The sequence below is a fragment of the Rhopalosiphum maidis genome, chromosome 1, assembly GCF_003676215.2.
Source record: "Rhopalosiphum maidis isolate BTI-1 chromosome 1, ASM367621v3, whole genome shotgun sequence".
Classification (NCBI taxonomy): domain Eukaryota; kingdom Metazoa; phylum Arthropoda; class Insecta; order Hemiptera; family Aphididae; genus Rhopalosiphum; species Rhopalosiphum maidis.
Genome location: NC_040877.1, coordinates 81,577,773 through 81,605,213, shown reverse-complemented (window position 1 = coordinate 81,605,213; position 27,441 = coordinate 81,577,773). Strand labels below are relative to the sequence as shown.

Here is a 27,441-nt window from a genome sequence, read left to right as displayed (position 1 = left end):
TAAAATATTTTTTTTGAAATTTAATTGTTATAATGAACTTATCTCATATAAAGTTAACCTATTATTTTATTCTTTTATACAGAGTGACAGGTGGCGAGTTATTTGAAGACATCGTAGCAAGAGAGTTCTATAGTGAAGCTGACGCATCGCATTGTATTCAGCAGATTCTTGAAAGTGTAAACCACTGCCACACAAACGGGGTAGTACACAGGGATCTAAAAGTGAGATTTTCTTTTCTACTTCATTATTTATAACTTTATGTTCTCTTCATTGTAAGTACATTGTTATATGTATGATGTAGTGGTGCATAGAAACGAAAGACCACATGGGAATAAGTTTTCCACCCGCTCTATTATAATCTTTTACTGTAAAATGTAAATCAAAAATAGATTAGAAAATTATGCGTTTGTTAACGATTTGCAAGCTATTTATTTTTCAAAGTTTCTTCTAGTTAACAATAAATTTGATACTCCTATTATTTTCTACGAAAAAAATCCCGTGGGCATTAACTTGTCATCTGGACAATGATGTATAATCTAGGTTAGTACTTTCTACTAAAAATACCACATATAAAATAAGTAAATAGTCAATGAAAAATGGTAACTTTGTTCTTTATACGTACTATATAGGTAGTCTATAACATAGAGTTATATGATTGGAGAAAATTAAAAGAGTCTAAATTGGATTCCAAAAAGACAAATTAAATAGATATGTCTATGTGTAATGACCATTGCCTATACGCGAACATGGTGAACGTGTAGGTATATAAAAATAAAAGAAGTCGTACACGACGTATAGTATCAGTGATATATGAAGTTATTTTAAGGGAAATGTATTTAGTAATGATGTTAGTGTTGCTACATATTAGGTACTCAATCACAGTATTTAGATTAATAAGAAAGGTGGGCAAGACATTTTCTAAAGGAATTAAATATTAAAGACGAGTGGGAAATGAAAAGTTAAAATGACTATGTGTGGGTATTCGGGGTAAAATGTATATATTTATGTATTAATAATGAAGTTTTAAAATGTTGTCAAATTTTATTAGCATTGATGCCGAGTAGAGCTTTGAAAGTCAGTTTTAGGGCATTTTAATAGATGACCGTGTGGTTGCTGGTACATTTTGTTTATGGGATGATTTTTAATGATCTATTGATTGTTTGAATAGTTAAAAGGGTTCGGTAAATTTCTCTCCAAAATTTTTTTTAGGTCAAATTCATTTATGTAAGTTAATATACAATGACAAAGTTTAAATAAATAAATTATATTTCTTTATATAGAAAAAAAAAGATATGGAAAAACTCAAAAAAGAATTATTGTAAATACTTAAAGTTTTCAACAAATTTTTTTATACTAGCATTATCTATTTACAATTACATTTTAAAAATATGATTTTTTTAAGCTATTTATATACAATTGAAGTTTTTTTTTTTAAATGTCAATAAAAATAATTTGGCATTCCAAAAAATCTTTAAAATTTAATACAAGGTTTTACTTATTGTAGTAAAAAAAAAAAAATCAAAAATTTTCACAATTTTTGTTTATAAGCGTTCAAATGATTACAAAATATGTCAATATCAAGGAAATTTTCAAGGAATTTTGAAGTTCAAAATTCATGAAATTGTTGTGATTTATACCTAAGCTTAAAATTAAAATTTTTATAAAACGCATAAAATAACGACATATCTTAAAACAATTTAAGATATTTGTTGTTATTCGAAAAAGTATAAGTCGTAGAAACTTGAAACTTTCACCAGTAGTTGAAATTGGAATTTTTTTACATAATTATGTAATTATTAAAACTCTTTTACTAATTTTTATGCTAGTTATAGACTTAGAAATATTCGAATTTTGTAACATAGCCGTATGGAAGTATCCAAAACCCGTCCAAAATCCTACTTAAAAAAAAAATAACTTATATCAAAAAAAAAATATATATATATATTACAATTTAAATATATGCAATTTGATATATCGTAGACTGACTAATCATCTCCGTTCAGAACCGTTTTTTGTATACAATAATGATACCTATCATTGTATTCAAATTTAACACATTCGTAAGAATCATCCACTCGTCACCTAATGCACAGCAGAGTGCTATTAACTTGTCTATCTTTCTATTATTATTATTATTATTATTAAAAATAAATAAAAATGATTTGTCCTTAATACACAGATGTGTATAATAAGTTATAGTAATAATAATATTTTCAACAGTAACATGAGCATTGTGACCGAGGAACATACCCATAGCCTATAGGCCTAAATAATTGCACTCTTCAACTATAAGCTGCTATATAAATAAAAAATAATTTTTGACTGAATCTAGTAACTTTATCACATAAATATACTAGATACAAATCAAAAAAGTATTTAAATTCACGATACAATATTGATTAAAATTATGCATTTTGATACAAGATGCAATTGTATCTCAGATACATTATCTAAATATTAGCATCTAAGATTTTGCTCATAAATACCCTATTTGGAATTATGTATCATATGTTTAAAAATGGTATTTTTTTTTTTTTAATAATTACGATGGCTATTTTTGAGTTTGCGTAGATATTTATCAGGAATAGAGTTAGAGTGTATTGTTTAAATTAGGAAATTAACATTTGAATTCAATTTCATATGGAATCGTTTATATTTAAATCTTGTTAGTTTAGTAACGGTATTAAAAAATATATTAAATTATTAAATTATAATAATTTTAATATATTTTTAAATATAAATTATTTAAATACATTTAAAAAATCAGTTAAAGCATAATATGTTAATTTTATTACTGTAACTGTCTTTATTCCCTAAAAATGTATCCCAAATATGATATAAGTATATTTATTGTAATATTGGTAATTTTGTTGTTGTAAAATGTATTACTTTATGTGTTTAAATTTAAATAAAGTATGTTTACGATTTTGAAATACATGAAAAACTTTCTCTTAGTGAGATATGTTTTATATTTGTGATTATTGAAGAGACATGTTTTAAAAAACTTCATTAATTTGATCATACACGGGGTTTTATTCTTGTTTTACATTTGTATCTTGGAATAGCACGAAATCGTTTCTGTTAGAATGATTTGAAATTACTTTTTATACATCATCGTTCCCGTAGACCTTTCTCATTTTATTCTCTAATTCCTAAAATATATATTTTTCTATTTTATTTCCTGTCCATCAAACATAAGGAAATCATTTTTTTTTTTATTTTCAAATCTATATTTCAAAGAAAATAACTCAGCAGATTTTTAATGATGTTATTTTATCATTGCAACATTAAACTTACTAGATATAAACCTATTATTTATAATAACAAATATAACAGTAAATATAATGGATTTTCTTAATACATTTAAGCACGCAGCACTATTTTACAATACTAAGTGTTTAGTAGCGTGATACAAGTTTCTATTGTATTCAAAAAATATTAAAAACGAGTATTCAACTTGAAATGTATACCATTTTATTACATTGATCTTAACCTGTGTGTAGAGTAATGCATAAACTCATAAACTCAATATATTTCCAATGTCTTTATTGGCAACAAATATAATTGGTTTTTTCTTTTTATAAGTATCCATCGTATGGATTCCATACTCTATATTTTTATGTAATATATTTTAAAATATAAAATAAAATAGCAAAAATTGAAACTTAATTAAAGATAGATTAGTGCGTATGTAAAAATAAGTAAATGTTTAAACATTTATAAATTAAATGTAGAAGTAATGTACGTATACAGAAACCAAGAAATTCAAATTATTGTAGATTTAGATTTCTTTTACATAGTACATTTTTGATTAAAATTAAATTATATTGTATTCAAAAAATAAAATTTTTATAATCTAAAAAGAGATGATTTAAATTTCGAATTTATACATAGACTGAGATACTTATAGAAATAGTTCTAGAATTATTTAAAAAGACCCTACAAACAATATTTTTTAAATTACAACAAAATTACAAAAATTTTTTGTAGGTAAAAAATTATTTTATATGTGAATATTCAATTTAAATAAACATTCTTAATTTAAACGCTTATAAAAAAAGATCGTGATTATAAGTTTATGATATTTATACATTTATAAAAAAAAATGAAAATTTTTCAAATAATTTGATAATTTAAAATATTTTGAATCTTATACTATATGTAGAAAATGCTGACATAAAAATTAAGTGAAAATTTAAGTATTTCAATTACTTATCGTGTATACGTATATACAAGTACACAAAAAAATACACACATAAACAATATACATTATTGTAAGACCAATAGATTTATCGCTCCACTTAGAATCTAAAAATCATTATGTATAAAAAAAAATTAAAATTAAAACAATTTTAAATGTCTATACAAAACTCAAAAAGAGTTGAACTACTGAAGTATTTTATATTTATACTATATTTTTAAAATTATATTATAAATATTTTTAAAAAATTTTAAATTAACTACGGTAATTTTTTGTTATAAGAATAATATAAAAATTATAAAAATAATTTTGCATTATAAAAACAAAATTAATGTTTCATTAATAGTCCCATTTAATTGTATTTGTTTTTTTTTTTTTTTTAGTTTTCTCGATTATTAAAAAAATGTAATTATCATTTCAAGTGTCATAAGATACAAAAAAAAATTAAAACAGCACTGTAAAATCAATATATTAATCAGAATCTAAAATTAACATTCAACAGTTAAACAAACATATTATACTCATATACATTTACATAACTAGGTACTTATTTTTCGATGTTTTAACAATAAAAAATAATATTTAAAATTATACACTTAATAATGGTGTACGTGCTACGAATGCATCTAAATTCTAATTTTTGTTTATTACACATTTTATCACTTGGCCATCATTGCTGCTGGCACACCTCCTAAGTCCTAGTTGATAATAAACAAAAACCACCAACATGTCGTTAAACACTATAAATATTTAACCTACATAAGATACTACAACAAGATGTTTATAATCTTATCCCAATCCCACTTGTGTGACAATAGTCATTTATTATATTAAAACTATAATTTTATATTTTCTAGCCGGAAAATTTGTTATTGGCTAGCAAAGTCAAAGGCGCTGCGGTCAAGTTGGCCGATTTCGGATTGGCCATCGAGGTTCAGGGCGAACAACAAGCGTGGTTTGGTAAGTGAAATTAATTTTTTTTATTCGATTATAGCATTTTATTGTAAGCGTCGATTTCAGGTTTTGCCGGAACTCCAGGCTATTTGTCCCCTGAAGTACTAAAGAAAGAACCATATGGAAAACCGGTCGACATATGGGCATGTGGTTAGTTAATGTAGCTATTTTGGCGTATAAAAATACTTTTTAATATTTACTATTTGATTAGGTGTAATACTTTACATATTGTTGGTTGGATACCCACCATTCTGGGACGAAGATCAACATAGATTATACGCCCAAATCAAAGCTGGCGCTTATGATGTAAGTTATAACCTTAACACTACTTAAAATCATTTTTTAAAAATTAAAACTTTAACTATATATTTTAAAATACTCATATAATTTGAAAAGTTTAGTACCCAATATATTTTTTATCGTGAAAAAACACTTATATTAATTAAATATTTTACATTGCTTAGTGCTTAGTGAACTAGACATATTGATAAATCGTAATAGTACTTAATACATTTCATCGAAATCAATAAATGTAAAACGTTTATTAATTATTATAAACTATGACTGAAGGTTATATTTTACTGTAAGTTACAGTCTCTAACTATCATACAACTTATAAATTTAAATAATACTCTCAAGTAATTGAAAATATAAAAATTAGCATACTGTGGAAAAATGTATACCTATAATCTGATTACGTAACAGTATTGTTTTTCAAGAAAAATCTACAAGTATAGTAAATAATTAGTTTCTCAAAATAACAATATTAAAAACAACTTTAATTAATATTTCATCTTTTTAATGAAAGAATTTTTTTATTGAGGACTGATTAAAATATTAACTTGAATGGTCATAAAAATGTAATATAATATTAATTTAGTTCGATGAAGGTACCTATACTATTTTTAAATTTTAAAAAAGTAAAAATAATTTTGATCATTTCAATTAAATAACTGAGGTTTCCTTGTTTGAAAATTTAATTTGTTTTTGTATGATTTCTTAGTATCCATCGCCTGAGTGGGATACAGTTACACCAGACGCAAAAAATTTAATTAATCAAATGTTAACTGTGAACCCTGCTAAACGGGTCACAGCATCTGATGCACTCAAACACCCATGGATTTGCGTAAGTTTATTCATTTTTTAGGTTTTTATTTTCATAGATTTTTATAAATAAATGATCATGTACCCAAAGGAGGTAATCAAACCAAGAATAAACCTATTGAGGTACAGAAGGAAACCGAATCGTGAGTAATTTTATCCCAAACTGAAACTTCACTAATTCAATTGACCATCGATTATTTTATATTTCCGGTGGTGTAAAATATAAAACTCCTGTTATATATTTTTTATTAACAAACAATGATTCAAAATTTTAAACACTTTATACATTCCACGTTTCGTTTAATATTTTCGAATAAAAATGTATTTTGTAACTAACAATTATAATGTAGTATACATACGTCATGTACTATACCCGTACATTATGCATCTAATACTATGTTTCCTTTAAAAAACTATAGTTATAAATTCAACCAAACTATGGTCATTTGCTTGAATATTCATATCTCCGATAGACCTGTTATTCCTAAAGTTATTCGTGTTATTGTTTTATGCCATGTTAATAATCGTATCGAAGTTCCAATAATCAACATATAAGAAAGGCACATTTTCTAATGGTACCACGCGGTCGTCATTTATAATACTCGTATATTGCGTGGACAATAAATTTATTGAAAACACCCCACTGTTATCCCTGTGTCTCACGTGTACAATAAACTTATAAAATATAAATACGTTCTATTTTGGATTTTTATGAACATTTTGCATGCAAACGTAACATCTCGAGTATTCATAATGTAATTCTGATGGCCCGTTGTGTTTTAGTATCGTGAGAAAGTTGCTTCGGCTGTGCACAGACAGGAAACGGTCGACTGCTTGAAGAAGTTCAACGCCAGACGAAAATTAAAAGTAAATTTTAATTTTTTCCGATCATTTTGAGTGCGAACCGAATCAAACTATATTGTTACGTGTTTGTAGGGTGCCATTTTGACAACGATGTTGGCTACAAGGAACTTCTCCAGTAAGTATGATGTACACGGTAAGTGCCTCAGGAACCTCAGACCAATTACGTGTGAATGAATATAGGTGACGAAGTGATTTTTTTTGTAATTCTTAGAATTGTTTTTAATTAGATACACTGAATATATATGTGTACATAACAAGTTGGTTTGAAACACAATTTAGGTGTTTATACGAATGGGTACAGCACTGTAAATAAGCTAATTTATTGGTCCTTATACCCCTATGAATGGCAGAGAAATTAAGTTTTTTTAGGATTTTGTTTGATGTTAATGTGAAAGTAGCCAAAACAAGATTTTTACAGTTAAAAATCCTATCTACCTACCTATATACACTATTTATTTATTTATCTTTTCTATCCTAAAGATTTAACAGGTTCGTATACCTATATAATCTATTTACTACAACACTATTGGTACACGAATGCACCAATACTATAATTATATTATATTCTACATACCTTTATTTCATCCATTACCTTAGTATTGAACGCTATGTATTCATATAGGTAGTGCTACATTGAACATATTGTGTGGATATCATAAAAACAAACCATCATGTATTTGTATGAATTGGTCTGAAACATTAAAGCTACACATTTGTATCACTTACCTAACATCTCATTGTAGCTGCATGTCGTAGGTTTTATTATTAAAAATATACATACAACACTCCTTGTATAAAAATCATTAAATAAGTTTTGTACTTATACAACGCTAATGAATATAGATCAAATGTTTAAAAATAAAATTAATAAAATATTTATTTAAACATAATCTAGAATTCATATTATAATCATAATATCTACCGTATACTTTAACTGAAATAATTATAATTCCTATCACTATAAAGTAAATTCTAAATTGAAATGATTTAATTTTTTTATTGTGTTATCGCCTCATCAGATATCAACGCAGGACAATATAATTTTTATTATTCACTTACTTATAATTGTATACAAATAGATAAAATAACTACTAACTACACCTGTATGTAACAAACTAATAAAGTATTATCTATAATATTGACGAAAACTTATTCAAGTAATTATTTAAGACAAAGTAGGAATGAATTTTTATTTATACATTTTATCGATTTATTATATACTTGTTATAGTAAAAATGTTTTACAAATGTTTAATGTTTTCATACAGGCAAACAGAGAGGTTGAATCCCAAGGGACCTTTTCCAATCTACCCCTGTATAATAGTACAATATAACACGAGTATGAATATGGTATTATTTAGTAGTATTTAATGTCTTTTGTCATGACATAAATAAACATATTTTTGTATCTGCACAAGATGTCTATACTTATTTGGTTAGTTTGAAAAAAAAAAAGTTCCTTATAATTAATTTTATTAATTTAACTGTATTTTAAATTTCCAATTAATACTAATTTGTATTTAATATAACATATTGCATCTAGATACATCCAGAGTATTTATAAACACATATAGTACTATGTAGATGTACATATTTTGATATTGTTATAAAATAACAATTATTCTAACTACAATTATTTATTTCTTCACACGAATTTCACGCAGTTCTATTATTGGTATACGAGTATAATATGTTCCTACACTTAAAATTTTGTTAACAATTTGAATAAGATATCGATGAATTATATTAGATTTAGTATATTTATTTGCTAGGAATTGTTAGTTTTTAATCTGATATAATATGTAATAATATGATGTATTAATTCATTGCAAATGCACAACTCCTTGTTTCTGATAGAACTTACACGTAACTTGAAATAGAAATGATGTTTGTCATGCGATAGTTTCCTAACATTATGTTAAAATATTTATGAGAATTATATAAACTGTATTCATACACAATATATAGGCAACATCTCAAATACAAAAACACTAACAAGTGACAATGGTACAATAATTAGGGTAGAAAAGCTAAAAGTAAAAAACACAATATCATGCACTTTGAACTATTTTTTTTTTATCCGCAATTTTTAATGTAAATAAATAACAAATATTAAAATAATTTTCAAACAATTAACAGTATCCAAATACAGTTGTTATAATAACACGATAACATGATATTATACATGTTTTCATGTTAAATCAATAGAAATCGGTTTTTGAAACGATCGTAGTAAGACGAGAGAGTGAAATGTGACCACACTATTTATTTTTAGTTATTACAATATATGTGTATCTGATAAAATTATTTATTTGATTATTTCAATAACTTTAAATTTAAAAGGCTGAGGTTCTATACGAGGCGCTTACTATTGATATCGATACAAATAATAAACGTGCCTACAATGTTATTACCTATGATTTGATGAATATAAAAAAAATTAATCTGTTGAGCATTAAATAATTGATGTTGAACAAATAATTTTTATCTTCATCAGTCTAATCACAACACATATAAATTATTTTTACCTTTCATCATTTGTTTTGTTTTTTGTGATTTTATTTGTTTTTGTTCACTCTTCCCTGTACTCTTCGCGAATATTCTCTAAATGCACTACACTTCTATACCTTCTTCAAAATCTACCATAAAATTTTCCGGAACAGGAAGTGGTAAGACTGTATCTATATCTATAACAAATATTTATATTTTTGTTCCAATTTACATTAACATTTTTGTGGACGTCATTGTTTTGGCATTAAAAGTCATTTTTGGGCATTTGCTTTAATTTTATTTATTACTCTAGATATACTATAGACGTTGTATATTTTTTATATTTCTTAAATTTAATTCTAATACACTTTGCAGGGTTGTTGTTGAAAGTGGGAAACGTTTTTAGCTCTTCCACTAACTATTTTTGTTATGCTTATCCATAACGCATGTTTAATACAATGATATAAATATGAAGCTTATTTTTTTATAAAAGCACGAACTGTACTTTATACTAATTCAATTTCAGTATAATAATGGTATATAATTACGGAATGTTTATTCGTGAATAAAAGTATGCACGTTGAGTTATTTTTTCTATTGAATTTCAATAGTATTATTTTGCTGGAATATTACTAACTTTGATGACTTTGATTAGAGTTATGATGATTATAACTTAACTATAGATAAAATTAAATTAAATTTATAATAATAAGTTTATAATAATTTAAATCAATGATTTCAATACTTTTATGAAATTTAAAGCCAACTATAGTAATTAACATAATTTTACAAATTTAGTTCTTAATTTATAACAAAAAAAAAAAATTTTTTTTTTATAATTCATTTTATAATTTGAAAAATTTAAATTAATACATTATTATTAATTTATTGTAATTTATTTTTATATTAAATAAAATTATTTTTGCACTCTTCGTTTATAATGATTTTAGCAAGTTCTGTAAAATTTATAATTATGCTCGTGAACAATTGTTTGAAATTTTGAATTTACTTATTTATATGTTTGTTTTTTCATATAAATAATAATAACTTTTTAAACATCTATTAGAATAAATTGTATTTTAAAAATTTTGAATTCTTTAAAATTGAATTAATTAGCGTACCTTTATTACAAATATTGAGTTGAAAACCAGAATAATAAATAACAATTTAATTGAAAAATAGTATGATACATCAAAATCTAATAAATAGTGTAAAAACTAAAAAGGGATTTGCCGAGCATTTTCATTTCATTTTTTACTTTAATAATTCAGTTATTTAAAATTTGATTTTTAAAAGATTTAAATATACTTAAGGCTATCTTCAAATAATTCTAGCACTACTTAAGAAGTTTTTTGTAGACATTCTCAAATGAGAATTCTCTTTTTCTACTGTAAATTATTTAGTGGGTTATTTTTCTAAAAATGTTGATGTATCTTATCAACATTTTATATTAACAATTTACTGTAAAAAAAAAAAAGAGTTTTCATTTGTAAAACAGAAGTTTATTCACCTCAGGACACTCCTTAAGTGGTCGAAAAAAGTTCAAGAACTTTCAAATATGGTTTTTGAGTATATTTAAAAATTCAAATTTGAATACAATTTAAGAAAAATTGGGTTAGCATATTTGGTAAACCATCTAGTATATTATAAATTACATATTATTATTATACTATAATCTATTTAAATTGCTTAAGTTATCTCTAAACCATTTACTTGTAATTTTTATATTTTATTACAATCGTATAATTTAATTTTACTAAAAATATAATTCAAATTCTGATACAAAATGGTTTTCAACTTGATTATACACTTTATAATATAAATATATATTATTGTATTATATTGTACTAGAAATTCGTTTTTATTCTATTAGATGTTTTAATTACTATCTGATTGGCTTTTTAATTAATATTTTATAAATAAATTACATTAAATGTACCACGATATTTATCATTTATATTGTTTGTCAGGTCGCAGTATTGTAACTAACAAAAAAGGAGATGGTTCTCAAGTAAAAGAATCAACTGAGAGCAATACAACATTGGAAGATGATGATGTTAGAGGTAAGTGAAAATAAATAAAATATAAACTATGATAAAATCTTTATTAGATTTTAAACATTTAAACATTATGGTAATTTTAAAACTGTACCATTACCATAATATTGTATTACACATCTATATATTTAAATTACTCGTGTTTTAAATTTATAATATTTTAATATTAAATAAATTGCATGTGTTCACATTTAATAAACAAACATAGGTACTCGTGATGTTGAAAATATTAATAAAAGTCTAAATAAGCCTATTTAAACGATCACATATCAATAATATACTTACATCATCTTAAATAATAATTAATATTTTAATGCTCTGTATTTAAACAGTACAATAATTAATAGCTAATTTCTTATTTTTTTCAAAACTTTGCACTACCAAGTAATATAATGTATTATACAATATACATATTCACATAAAAGATTATGAGTAACTATATGATACACATTTATAATAATATTATGTAAGTATGTATATATATTATTAATTATTATAATTCGTGCATAAAATATCTGGAAAAAAAATAATATTTTTTTACACATAAGAAACGCGAATACCGTTATAATACTTTGTAATTAAAAAATAATAATTATTAGTCAACCTGAAATACAATATCATCTCTGTAAATAAATATATAATATATATATAGTATATATATATATTATCATAATCTTAAACTGCTTGCTTGTGTAAATAAGAGCAGAGTGACGCTTACACTCTTAGGAACACCCTTTAAAATATTAGCAAAGTCGTCACGTGGACACACATATTATATTATTATTATTATTATTATTATTATTATTATTATCATTACACAATCGCAAATAATCTTGAATGCATATTTATGGCGTATAACAGTGGACCACCAACGTTCGATATATGGCTATAATAATATTCTCTTATAATAAAAACACCATTTAATATCATCACATAAAATAATATACATATAATAATATAATATAATATGACATTTAGAAACCCGGTGTAGGAGGTTTTTTGTTGGTTTTTCTTTACTATTATTTATTTATTTATTTATTTATTTTTTTGTTATTCTCGTTTTGTGTATATTATGCATGCGTAGGGAATACTACCCCCGTGACGTGTTTGAAACCCTGTTCTGTAAACACATTTCACTATCCTAACATAAAAAACACAAACAAACAAACGTACAAACAAATAACAAAAAAAAAATCGTATACGACCGTATTACCAATTTGTCACGACTCCAATGTGAAAAGTGTGTTTTTCTCTTAGAGGACAAAAAAGGGACTGTGGACCGGAGCTCTACAGTAATTGCCAAAGATGCGGAAGGTAAATATCAACAATGATAAAACCAACCTTTATATAATATTATATTCACAAAAACAATATGAACGCGGAAACGTGAAAGTTTTGTTCTTATTTACAAGTTAAGAATAGTCGAGTTTTTTCATGCTGAGAGTATGATAAATTATATTGTATAGTAATCAACTATACTTATATTGTTTATCGAAGTATTATTATTTAATTTAGAGTTAACATACTAATATATAGCTAGTTGATATTTTCCGCTTTCACGTCGATTTATATGGATATAGTATATTCCATAAATCCAGTAACAGCTAAAGATTTCGGCGACTAATCAATTTTTTTAAATACAGTTTCTCCAAGAGTAATTATATTAATAGAAAAATTCTAATTTAATGACAATTTCCATTTTTTAACCAAAATTCAATATTTTATTTTACTTAGAATTAACTGTTTGAAATTTTGAAATTAACAATCTTGTTAACTATTTAAAAAAAATATTAAAACTGAATAAAAATTAAGCAAATTATATTTTGGACGATTTTGTATTAAACTACAGGTTTATTCAAATTTAGAAAATATTATTATTTTAATATTATAATTACAATTTACAATACACAATTATTCTAAAATTAAATAAATTTTAAATTAACTTCAAATATATTCACAAAAAAATTAATATTTTTAGTGTTTTTATTAAATAGTAAGAATTACAATTGAGGTTTTGTTTAGATAAATACTACAGGTTTTTATATTTTGCTAATTTGTAGGCAAATTTAAAAGAATAAAAAATAAAAAACAATTATAAATTATTTATTTTGAAAGTTTCTAAATTTAACTCCGAGAAAACTAATTTCGAAATTTTTATAAAATTAAAATTTTTCTATAGACAATTTAAGACTTGGAAATTTGCATTATGAAAATTGATTTTCGCCTTATGGTGTCGATGGACTTTTGGGATAAACTGTATAAATATATATATTATAAACAGATGTCATAATATAATATGTATATATGTCATAACATAAACCTAGCTTTAATACAAACATAACGTAATATGTATTATATACTATTGTTTGCTAATACCGTTATAATAAGACCATTAAATAATTTTTAACTGTTTATTTTATTGTGTATGCATTGTTTTATCGTTCATCAATATTAATATATAACAAAAATATATAATTTGTTTACGTCTTATTCGTCATAATATTGATATTTTACATTTTTATAAATTGTATTTGAAAAATATTCACAATTTTTATGTATATATACATTTAACACTTACAATTAGATTCAGAAAAAGGAGAACATCTAATAACATAGAACTGGAAATTATTTTTTTATCTATACTTAATCTACAAGTCTTTTTAAGTGAGCGGAAGTGATATGGTTGCGGAGATTTTCTAAAATGAGTTAGAGAAGATTTACTGTGATATAGTTTATTGCATTCTTTCGAATACTTCATTTTAATTGAAATTTCTTAACGTTTATTACTTACCTATCATTTCAATGTTACAAATGCCATAATCATTACGGAATTTTAAGTAGATACATGAGCGATACTTGCCAAGTGAAATATACGTCTAGAACACTAGGATAGTATGAATTTGCGGAACTTAAGATTTTTTCATAACCACAAATTTGAATCACCTAAGGCCTATTCACCTTAAAAAAAGGATTTTATTAAATATTTACTTTATGCTTTGTATATTAATGTCTCTTTTGTGTTCGTACTTCCAGAACCAGTAATCGCTTCTGCCACAGCGTTTAAATCCCATCCAACTCACATAACATTATATATTATAGTATGTAATTGTTTAGGGAACGTCAGCACGCCACCACCGTCACCGGCGTTGTCGTCCTCTTCCGTCGGTAGCGTGCTGGGTTGCTTCAAGAGTTCCTCGTCCACGTCTTTCGGGTCCAAGACAAATAATAAATTGTCGATAATCGTCGCTGCCAACCCCCAAAATTTCTTAACTCAAGGTTAGAAAAAAAATTCGATGTTTCGTTTAAATATACGCGTGATTTCTTTTCCGGTTGCATTTTATAACACATTAATAAATAACAAACTGTGTGCCACTTAAATGCATTTGATATAATATACAAATACATATTTATACATTACTATCGTAATGATAAACTTTATTTTTTAATGTAACAATAACACATAATAAGTATGGCCCGTCGAGGTCATGTTTACATTTTCGTAGTTCAGAAGTAATATGCGACCGTAATGTTTCGTTGCATTAACATTAATCGAATAACGTGATTTCCTATAGTACACACAACGTGTGTGCATAAAAACCATTTTCGGGTTTGTCAACGATTTTTTAAAAATTATATACCTACTATCTTCTAATGATACACAACAATATCGAACCAATTTTACTGATATCGATGTGACTAATTTTATAAAAAAAATACATCGATATTCGATTTCATTTCATTACAGTTTCTATTTATTTAAGCTTTAACAGTTCCCACTCCATTTTCTCTAAAAAAAAATACTGATGGCACATAGTGCAAATCAGATAAAGAGAAAGTTGAATTATTTTCAAACTATTTTCAACAAAGAAGTTTTCAAACTCCATCAATACAGCGATACTTTTGCGAAAACAATATTTAATACTCACTTACTTTAGCCTTACCACTTTATCTTGTCCTTAAAACTTGTTCTCCAGGTGTGGTCAAATATTTTATTAATTTTTTATATATTAAATTATATCATAAAAATCGTTTTTTTGCACACAAAAGTTGGCACCAAATTTTCAAATTTGGCCCCAACCCTAGCCGGTGTTCCTCAAGGAGCCATTTCTTCCACTATATTATTTAATATATACACAACCAATCAACAAACCACTCCTCATATTTCAGTAGATGACTTCACTGGCAATAAAGTCATAAACACTTCAGACAAAAATCCACTCCCTAACAGCCAACAGTGACAAAATCATTTAAATCTCCTAGCTAACTAGTATTCCAAATAGAGAATACAAATAAAAAATAAAAAATCTTTTAATAGAACTTTCACTCTCAACAAACGTATAACACTAACAATTTATTTAAACAGTAAAACCGTTCCATATACTAATGGCAAATACTTGGGCATGACACTAGACAAAGGATTTTATGGGCTTAACATATTAAACAAAAATGACTCATACTAAAGTACAAACAAAGAGCGCTCTGCGTCTCTCTCACTTATAAAAAAACAATCAAAAATCAATATAATGTCTAATATACAAAACCCTCCTTAAGCGAATTTGGTTAAAAGGTATCAATTGTAGATAGTAGCAAAAAAATCAAATATCTAAAAATTCCAATATTGCAATCGACTTAATTACAAATCATTACTTATGCCTCACCATACTTTCAAATCACATCTTATATTCTTTGCATGGTGCTATATGTTGTATGTAAAAATAAAAAATTCTTAGTACTTTTCAAAATAATTTTAAAGAAAAAATGAAAAAAAAAATGAAACTTTTACGCAAAATTAGTAAATAAATAATTGTATATATTTTAAACTTTCACAAAATATTTAAACTAAATAAATAAAATTAAAAAATTAGAATTTTCTTTACATACTATAATTTTCAAAATATTTTGACATTTTTGAGTTATTTATAGATATTTGGAGTTTTCAATTTTTTGTGAATAAAAAACTGTAAATTTTATACACAGCTTCTCATAGATTTTTTAGAATTCACTAATAGCAATATAAATATATCATAAAAAATATGAAATATACTAGTATTTACAGCGGTTTTTAACCTTTTTAGTTGCACGGACTACCTATTTTCTAAAAAAAAATCTTTAAATCCCATTAATGACTAATAGCAATCACACCTATAATACGTATGTATATAATAAATATAATATTATTAGGTATATATTATTACCTATAGTATAAAAATATGTAATAATATTATTTCAAATATTATTTGTTATTTTAATATTATATGGTCTACGGTCCAGTTCCACGCTGCGCGCAGACCATTGGTTGGGAATCACTGTACTAGTAATATATTATATTGACAAACCGTCTTCGCCCAGAATTGTTTTTTGTATTCAATGATTTATCATTAAATTTAAATTTAACACATATTGTACAGTAACTTACTCCTCAATGATGGGGTACGCACGAAACTTACTGTAGAGCTGAACAGATGCCTACTTTCCGCCTTTTTTTTTTATCTTTAACCACTGGGTTTGTGTGTTTTGGAGAATTTATTTGTTTTACGTATATTGACAATAAAGTAATTTTTTTACAAAATACTTACAAATTTTACATGATACAATATAGAAACCTATTTATATTATTATTCAGAACATTAGTAGGTACGTCACACATATTGAAAATGGTGTAGGATAAGTGTTAAGCGTTATATTCTGAACTCAAAAACACTTAATATTTCTAAATAATATTTTCTCCTATACTACAATATATGTATATATATGCAGTTAGTAAATGGCAATTATTGTGGTTAATAGTTTCTACCCGTCCCTTGTTTTTTGAATGGAAAAAAATAAAATAAAAAGTAGTAGGTAGTAGGAATATTATACAATATTACAAATTGTACGTTGTGCTATTTATCAATATTTTCATTAGTAGTTAAGAACTCCGTGAAAAAAATTTATATTATGTATTATTCTAGAAAATATATTTATTTTATTTTATTTTATTATAATCAACGTTAATCAGCTTCTTACAATATAGCATAATAATTTAAATACAGTATAATATAAGAGAATAACAATTGAGTAACTTATTAAGACTAAACTCAGTCAAATTGAGGGATATTAAAAATAAAATATATTAAAATTTATTGTAAGGATGGGAAAAATAAAAAGTGAGCCTCTATATAATATTAAAATTAGTTTTTATTGCGCATCATTTTTGAAAGTGGAACATCCTTAAAAAGTTAGATTTATCGATAAGGGGGTAAAAAGAACCCTGAAGTCGAGACTTTAATTTAAACCGAATTTATCACGCCTAGCTAAAAGGAAATTGAGTTTAAAAGCTTATATAATAGACTTGTAATCATGATATAGTCAAGGGATATTGAAGAGAAAACAATTTTGCACACTTTAATCTAGTGAATTTCAGTGACATTATATGATGACCAGATAACGGCCCCATATTCAAGAACCGATCGGACTACGGCATGAAGTCCTGAACTTAGTTAACGTACTTAACAGATAGTCCATCAAGTTTACAGTCGAAAGTCGAAGGATATATCTCACCTAATACGTTAAGAGATAAATTAAAGGTATTACACTAGCTAGTGAATTTATCAAGGATATTTTGGAAAGTGAAGTAATCATTGAATGAGGACATTGTATTAAAAACGTTGTTGGTAAAAAGGAGAATACGACGAGAAGAAACGGCTGAGTGCATGACGTTAATAAAAATATCAAATAATAGGGGAACTAAGTGGTTACTTTAGAGAACTCCATAGTCCATATGACGGTCGCAATAGAATGGATAACTTACCGAAGAAAAGCTTACAAATTGTCGACGCTCGCTAAGATAGAATCTATTTCATGATAAGAGTGGTTCACAAACACTGCATCTGTCCAAAACATAAAAAAGGAGACCTATGATCTATAGAGTTGAACGCTTTGGAAAATTTTGTGTATATTACATCAGCTTGATTACCTAATTCAAACACCACATGAATAAAAGAGACAAAATCAACAAGACTGGTCGCAGTCGAGTAACAAGGACAGAACCCATGTTGATCAATTAATATAGTTGAAAAAAGGTTTACTCGATTCTTTTATGTACAATAGTAACAACTTACCAAGGAAAAGTAGGCAAACAATGGTTCTGTTGTTGGCAACTTCAGTCAAATTTCCGAGACTTAAAGATAGACACAATTAGTTTTGTAGGTAAACGGGAAGACACTTTCAACAAATTACTTGTTAAAAAATAAGTTAACTGATAAATTGAGAGTGGCATGACAGCGATACAGTAGAAGAGTAGAAATACAATCCGGGCCAAAACCATGAGTATTTTATGGGGACTTATCATACTGAAATAAATTATAATAAATTATACTTATTTGTATCTGTATATTAATTTATACCAATCATACATTGTACAATGTACATGTCTATGAATTTGCAACGAGTCTACGAAAGTTTCATACAAGTCTACTAATCATATAGGTATATAAATTTGAACTTTGACCTATATGTAAAGGTTACGACTGTTATATACTCGTTTTTATGTCGTTAGGCTTATTGTTGTTTTCTGGTAGCTCGGTCTATATATCTATATATATATCGTTTTCTTTGGTCATACTTAAAAAAAAAACTACAAAATATGATAATATGGCGATAAATATAATGTATATTTACAAAAGTATAATAATATAATGGATAGACATGGGTGAACACAAACGACCAATCATATGGAATGGAATGTCAGTGTGTAGGTTTGATGGTGGGTGGGTTGACATTATTTCTAACATACAAACCTTTACACTGATAATACATTTATGTCGTATACAAATGTATTTCATGCAAAAGTTCTGAGAGCGACCTTTCCATGCACTAGAGTACATAATTAATAAAATATGATATATTATATTGTATAAGTAGGTATATCGTATATAGGGAAGACGTGTCATTTTTTTATAAGTTGGGCAGCAATAGCGACATTTTGACGTTAAAACACGTGTAAAATAACGAAACAAAATACGTTTGCACAGTTGTTTTAATTTTAAACATACAAAACGTTACACTCGCTATTTAACTATTATAATGCTATACTTATACTGTTTAATGTTTTACCACTACTTTATGCACATGATATAAATTATATATCCTGTGTGCCCCACGTTTTACAATTTTCTCAATCAATGTTCTTTTTTTGCTTATTAATCATTACCGTCGTTCGTGGTATGAATTCCACGGTATCGTTATCGCATTATAATATATTTATCGTCGTCTAAACGTCTTAAAATCGAGGTATCATATTAACATTTTCGTCGTCGTTTTCGTATAAGTGTTTTCCTAGATGCATCATTTTTCGCAAACAATCATATCGTCGTTCCGGTCACTATCGCCGCCGTAGCGTTTTCAATTCCGTTCTCGAGTAAAGTACCTATAATACGCATCACATAACTTCTTAAATATACGCTCCAGTCACCATCTTCTGCTGCGGTTATTGATACATCGTTTGTGACCACGTTCCTGGTGAGTTGCCTACCTAAAATACACATACATTTATTTACCATAGTATCACAATTTTAAATCATTTTATGCGAAATTCCACAAATGTATTCTTTAGACAACCTTATATGTGTATATTATATAATATAATAATATACATTTTCTATACACCTTTATATATATATATATACATGCAACTTATCATAATAGCATAGTTATACTTAAATAGCCGTATTGCCACGTCGCGTAGCCCCACTCCTACATCACATCCCCCGTCACCCCCTCCGTAGTATGGTGTTGTGCTTTTGCAGTAACTGTTCCGACGAACCCGCCGTAGAACGTTTGGAACCCGGTAACTCGATGGAATCGTTCGTATCGGAAAATGCTTGTAAGTATATGAAGAAAATAACCGTTTATACATGTATAAACCTATATAGGTACCTTAATTTAAAATAAAATATAATATCGACTATATTATATTGTAAGGAATATATTTACCTATATTATGCGCGTAGTAATTATTATTTTGCTATGAATCTAATAATACGACACGTATTTTCTCGGTCTATTTTTCACAGTTATCGTATGGTTTTTAACAGCTAAGTAATACATTTATAATACTACATCATTCCCATTAATAAGTCATTGATATTCATTATAACTTATATACGGATTGTGTGTTCCTGTAATTTGGCTCATGATAATGTGATTTATTGTTTTAATCTACAACTCACGTATATATTTAAACACTTAATATAATGTTATGTTGTATATTGTTGATGTAATATTTTTTCACAGCTCTTGGAAACCCTTTTTTGTTTCTTGTTATCAAATCTATAAACAATGAGGTTAAAATGTTTATGAATTTTATACAGTCGAAAAATAAAAGTAATAATAGCAAAATACGAGTGAAAAAATGATTACGACTTACATTTATACCTATGCATATGTATGCAATATAATTTCCCTTATGTATACGCTTAACGTGCATCCTACATCCATTTGCATACAACATCTAACGACATATGTATATCTGTCCTACCAATGCATTCTCTAAATAAGTAGTTTTGATTTGTAATTATTATCAATTAGTAATTAATTTACTAATCATCGTTGTCGTTCAATTCGCTGTGGTAGGTAGGCAGGTAAAGTATATATTATAATTAGGGCTGAGAATTTGATATCCTAGAAAAACTTAAAAATAACACACTAACACAGAAAATATTTAAAATAATACCTATACTTATAAAATGTACTAAAAGACTACAATTACGGAAAAAATATTAGGTGAACAAAAACTTTTAAGTTTAATATGCATTGTACATAGTAATTTATTACTTTAATTATTTAGTATGATAATTTAGGAAATATTGACTTTATAACGATGAATTCTGTTTATTTATGATCAGTGATTAAGAAAGTATTAGGTACTCATTAGGTTACTTTGTGCTTCTATGTTGTTCCATATCAATTTATATTAGTTGTATGGGATTTCAAATACTAGATTCATTTAATTGTATTAAATATGTTTCTTGTTTAATACATTGATAGTAGAATATATATAAAAAAAAAAAAACTTTGGTTAAAATCTTGAAATAACATTTTTGAATTTTAAATTTTTTCATGTTTAAAAGAAAATCCAAAAAAAATAAATATTTATTATGCAAAATAAAAATTAGTAGGTATTTAACAAAACATGAAATAAATTTGTACCGTAACGAGCACCATACCACTGTAGAAATAATTAAAAAGTACATTGAAATCGCCGCCCTAAATATAATTATCAATAATTTTCAACAGTGTATTAAATATACCACATATGTATCATCCTAATTTTCACTCGAACCCCGCTGCAATAGACGACCCAATAAAACAATGCATATACACGTAAAATAACCGAAATTCTCGATATAGAAACATAGAACAAAAGTATGATTAATGTATTTATAGATCTTAACAATATATATAATATACGTAAATAGGATGAAACACGCATTGTTATAATATAGTGCGTGTTTTCCTATTTTTTCTTTTTTCTTTTTTTCTGTTTCTCATATCTATATCGGTTTTCGTTTTTTGCATTTTTTTTTTCTTTTTATGTTTTATTTTCACACATTTTCACTAAGACGTGAGGATTGTCTGTCCCAACAAGACATTCTCGCAGCACTCGACTAACTCTTGCGGTTCAGGTGAGTTCAAACAACTACAAATACAAATCTAGATAGTATTTTATATTCAATTTTCAATATCACATTTTCCCACACGGTAATATTAAAATGTACATATTGTTATACTTTTATACCTACGTTTTGTTGAAAACCCATTTTGATTATTATATAGTACCCATATATATATATATATTTAAAATTACCTGTATATATTATGATTATTTCACTTACTTTATTTTTATTAATCCACTCGTACTGTGTTTAAAGCTTCTGTATAATATACCTATAATCTACATACATTATACTGATATTAAATATAATATTTTATACACATTGGTGTTAAAATATCTTTTAAAAAATGTAATAAAATAAATATAAATAATAAAATAATACCGCTGTCGGATTTCCGAGACTATAAATTAACCAATACAGTGTATGTATACGTAATCGTAACAGCTTATAACCTTGATGGTCTTATTTCAGCACGCAAACAAGAAATTGTTAAAATCACAGAACAACTTATTGAATCAATCAACAATGCTGATTTTGAAGGATATACGTACGTATGATAATTATATAAGATATACTAATAAAAAAAATTATATGTCAAATTAATTTTATAGGTATACGCATATTTCTAAATTCTTTAATGTAAGATTTGTATAATGTTTGTCAATTGTCCAGACGGATATAATTTTATTTTTACTTAAATTATTATTAGGAGGTGTCAAATGTCTAAATTCTAAGCAAATTGAAAATGAAATTGATTCTATTAGTCGTGTTTTTTTCTTATTGTTTTAATAAAAATAGTCTTTAGTTTATAGATTTTATCAGATTTAAACAACTTTGATTCTATTAATCTCGAAATATTGATAAGACTAAATTGAATTATTATTTTCCGTCGAAAATTGGATCACTAATTAATATAATAAAGAATATTTCCAGTCACGGATATAAACATTAACTCAGTACCTACAATATTAAAATATTGTGTTAACTTAGAGCTGTGTTTTATGCTGTATATAATATATACCTACTATACACATGACTATAAAAATTAATTTTGAAATAATGTTATTGTATATATAAAATTAATAAAAACGTGATAATATTATTGATCATGCATTATTAATTCTGTAGTATATTTATTACTTTTTATTACTATATGACAGTCGTGTGCATCAATAATATATTATGTTTATTGTTTGTATAATTTTTTTAGGAAAATTTGTGATCCGCACATGACAGCATTTGAACCGGAAGCGCTTGGAAATCTATTGGAGGGCATGGAATTTCATAAATTTTACTTCGACCATGGTATAATTATGCTTTTTTTATTTTTGTATTAAAGTTAAGATTTTTCACAAGCACACAGTTCACTAGGTTGTGTATAGAATCCGTTTTGACAGTTTTAGGTAAGAATCGAGGAATTAATACTACAGTATTGAACCCTACTGTGCATTTACTTGGTGACGATGCAGCTTGCATTGCATACATTATACTCGTACAATACATTGACAAGTAAGTTATCTATTTAATATAGATGTTTATTTATTTAGATAAACGCCCATGAGGCTCAAGTGCAATATGATTATACTATCTTATCTAAACATTAATACAAAACTATTGGCATTATTAAAATTATACAAATAATAATTGAACAAACTGTAATCAATACATTAAGTTTATAAATATTGAAGAAATATAAAAATAACCTAAATACCATACTAATAGATACTTAACAATCAAATTGTGTGATGTATTATTTAAATGTACATTATTTGACAGAAAACAAGGGTTTGATGGATAAATCTCTCATACTAAACAAATCTAAATAAATCAACGCATTACATTCTCTGGCTATACAGCCAAGTGAATTAATGTAACCATAGAATGTACGACAAAATTTAATTTCAAACGTGAGACATTAACACTATTGATATTGAGGAACATAAATCTCGATTTCCATTTTCGACACTGAAAATTCTCTAATGTAATTTTATAATGATTTAATATAAGAGTTAAATTTCTTATACTTATTTTATAATAAAATGCATTAATTATTACTATTTTAATATAATATATTTTAAAATACGATAATATTGCTAATGTATTGTACCTAGTTATATTTACGTGTAATTCTTCAGATAATTTTATATTAAAATTAGTTATTTTGTCATAATTTATAAGGTAATCCTAGAGGCATTAAATGAGCCTCATAAATGATAAAATCGTGGAAAATTTTATGTATCTTTTAACGATAAACTTAATACTTCAAATATATTATAATAATAATTCACTTTAACACTGGGCTACTCATGCATATGCTTAAGTATTCATGGATAAATGTTACACGGCGTATTATATAGGCAATATAGGTACATCTTTGTATTCAAGAACTTGTTTGACACTCCTTGCGCAAAATTAATTTTTACTTTTTTGTGTGTCGGTGGTCCTTGAAGTTTATGAACTATGAATTCAATTTTTTCAAGAAAAAATATAGTATAATTAGTCAAATAATTTCAATAAAATACCTTAAAATTGTTTAAATTTAATAAAAAATATATTGAATTAATACATAATGTACATCATACAGTATTAAACGCATTTAATTTTCTGTCTTAATTCAGCCTTTTTCATTTATTGAAATATAGGTATCATTGTGTAAAATTTGAAAAAAAATATTTACTATTAAAAATTGACACACATACAAGCAAACAGATTAAAGACATAACGCAAAACTGTTTTCGTGTTTTACTATTATAGACAAGGAGTTCCTAGATCGCACCAGTATGAAGAGACCAGAGTATGGCACAGGCGTGACAATAAATGGCAAAACGTACATTCGCATCGGTCAGCATCGGTAGCATCCACTAACAGCGCGTTTTCGCCGTCCGCCATCAATAAATAAACGATCGTCAGCGATAATACATCGACGGTCATACAGAACAAAAGAAGAGGCCCACTATAATAACAATGTTTTTGTTCCTTTTTATCTTTCTTTCTTTCCTTCTATCTTGTTTTTTTTTTCATTTTGACTGATTTTAAAGTTGATAATATTGTTACATTATATTTATTATCTACGGTTATAAATGTGTGTGTATATATATATTTATATATATATAATTATATCTATGTGTATATATATATATATATATATATATATTACGAAACACAAATAATATATAAAATACTGCAGTATGATTGAAATTCTGTTAACAAATAAGTGAGCAACAGAGCTATATTTAAAGACATAAAGGAAAATAGTTCAAAATTTATAGCCAAAACTATAAATATAATATTACAATAAATTAAAGTTACGTGTAAAAAAAAATTAAGACGCACCTATAATTATTATAAAAATTCAAATAATTTGCACATTATGTAACATGTCAAGATTTAAGAAAAAAATTGTTCAGTAATTTTGGCTTGGGCATGCCACATTTTTAAACTTATATCCATTTTTAGTAGTTATACCCATCTATATATAATATATATACAATAATAAATAATACTTGTAGTCAATTAAAAAATACCAATTACTTATTACATTTAATTGACTTTTTTCAATCATTCGTAAAAATAATGTAATATTAATACTTCGTACAAAACGCTAAACCAACAATATTTATTATTACCTCTTTCTTAGGCCTATGGAAATATACATAAATCAGTTTTTTCTTATATCTTGTCATAATATTTATTGTTTTCATGTACCTATATACGTTTTTCTTTATTTAAATATACTAACTGATATTTAAAAAGACTTGCGCGTAATTGAAGTATTTTAGGTTTATAATATTTTTTTTTAATTCACTATCAACAAAAATATATATTATTACAGTTGTATGTATATATATATATATATAAATATTTATTTATATATGTATATGTTCCTAATACATGATTACAATAATTGTTTTAATTAATTATATTGTATAATTCATAAAATGTTTTTTTTCGTATTAACTTTTCATACACAAAAAATAATATTATTCAAACTACAACACATATCTATTATATTATCAAATTCATTGTTTGAAATACAACCAATTGGTTTATACATAATATATAGAACCTGCTTATACATTTTTGTTCTTTATACTCGTTTTTATCTATTTAAAATTAAATCGCGATAATATCATGTTTTTTTTCGAAATGATATAAAATGCTTTTCATTGTTAAATATAAAAAAAAAATTAGAAAAAAATTTTAATACCTACTTATTATTCGTACAATATTTTATAGGCGTGTTGTACCCTATGTAAATTAAATTGTAAAATAATTTCTTTTCTTTTTAATTTTTAAAGTATCTTATATTATATATTGTTCTTTCACCTCACACTTGTATAATATTTAACCTATATAATTATTAAATTATTATTATTATATTATTATTATTATTATTATTATTATTATTATTATTCTAGTCAAACGAAATTTTGTTTTATTTTTATCATTAGGGGTTTATATATGTACCTATATATTATAATATATATAATACATAAAATATAATAAATTGAGTTCAAACGATACCTGTTCTCTCTCGAACAATGACTATGATCGCCGATCGGTCAGTTACAATAAAAAATAAATTAAAATGACATACCTACGTATATACTATAATATGTATGCATTTTACTAAAAGTTAATCATTTTTCAATTTAAATAAATCATTTCTTGGTCTTTTGATAATAACAAGTCTACATAATATAATATAACATAATATTATAAAAAGACTGGTGCTTATTGTGTTTACTACTATACAATAATAAATATTATATGCTTTTTTTTAATAATACAATTTTCCTAGTAAAATACTATCAATTTTTTAGCAGATAAATTATATTATATATTCAATAAAACATATTTACAAAAATGTTTATAACATTTTTAAAACACAACGATCACGTTCGCCATTTAATACTGTATCATTATTATTAAACATTTATTATATTAATTTTAGCTCTGCAATTTTGTTATAATTATTATTATTGATTTTGAATTTTTATTGTAATTATTATTATTATTATTATTATTATTATTATTATTATTATTATTATAGCATTAATAAAGAAAATAAATTATTTCAACTATACATTTATAAGCTATGTACAAAATTATAACGC

The 27,441-nt window shown here is 25.2% G+C and overlaps 1 protein-coding gene across 21 annotated transcripts in view; it reads left to right on the top strand.

Annotated features, from left to right (window-relative positions):
• LOC113556511 (calcium/calmodulin-dependent protein kinase type II alpha chain) overlaps window positions 1-25,858 on the top strand; it is a 48,478-nt gene extending 22,620 nt beyond the window's left edge. Inside the window, exons 5-19 of one of the 21 annotated variants that reach the window (XM_026961487.2) lie at window positions 83-221; window positions 5,059-5,161; window positions 5,222-5,305; window positions 5,367-5,461; window positions 6,159-6,281; window positions 7,043-7,126; window positions 7,196-7,238; window positions 9,786-9,791; window positions 11,583-11,675; window positions 12,927-12,983; window positions 14,784-14,945; window positions 22,796-22,871; window positions 23,535-23,629; window positions 23,707-23,833; window positions 25,079-25,857. In XM_026961487.2, the coding sequence (XP_026817288.1) occupies window positions 83-221; window positions 5,059-5,161; window positions 5,222-5,305; window positions 5,367-5,461; window positions 6,159-6,281; window positions 7,043-7,126; window positions 7,196-7,238; window positions 9,786-9,791; window positions 11,583-11,675; window positions 12,927-12,983; window positions 14,784-14,945; window positions 22,796-22,871; window positions 23,535-23,629; window positions 23,707-23,833; window positions 25,079-25,223 (1,432 nt within the window). In that variant the 3' untranslated portion in view covers window positions 25,224-25,857. Of the gene's footprint in view, window positions 1-82; window positions 222-5,058; window positions 5,162-5,221; window positions 5,306-5,366; window positions 5,462-6,158; window positions 6,282-7,042; window positions 7,127-7,195; window positions 7,257-9,785; window positions 9,792-11,582; window positions 11,676-12,926; window positions 12,984-14,783; window positions 14,946-22,270; window positions 22,334-22,795; window positions 22,872-23,534; window positions 23,630-23,706; window positions 23,834-25,078 lie in introns of all 21 variants that reach the window. The other 20 variants (XM_026961496.2, XM_026961488.2, XM_026961486.2 and 17 more) reach the window with 20 other exon arrangements.
• The last annotated feature ends 1,583 nt before the right edge of the window (window positions 25,859-27,441 follow it).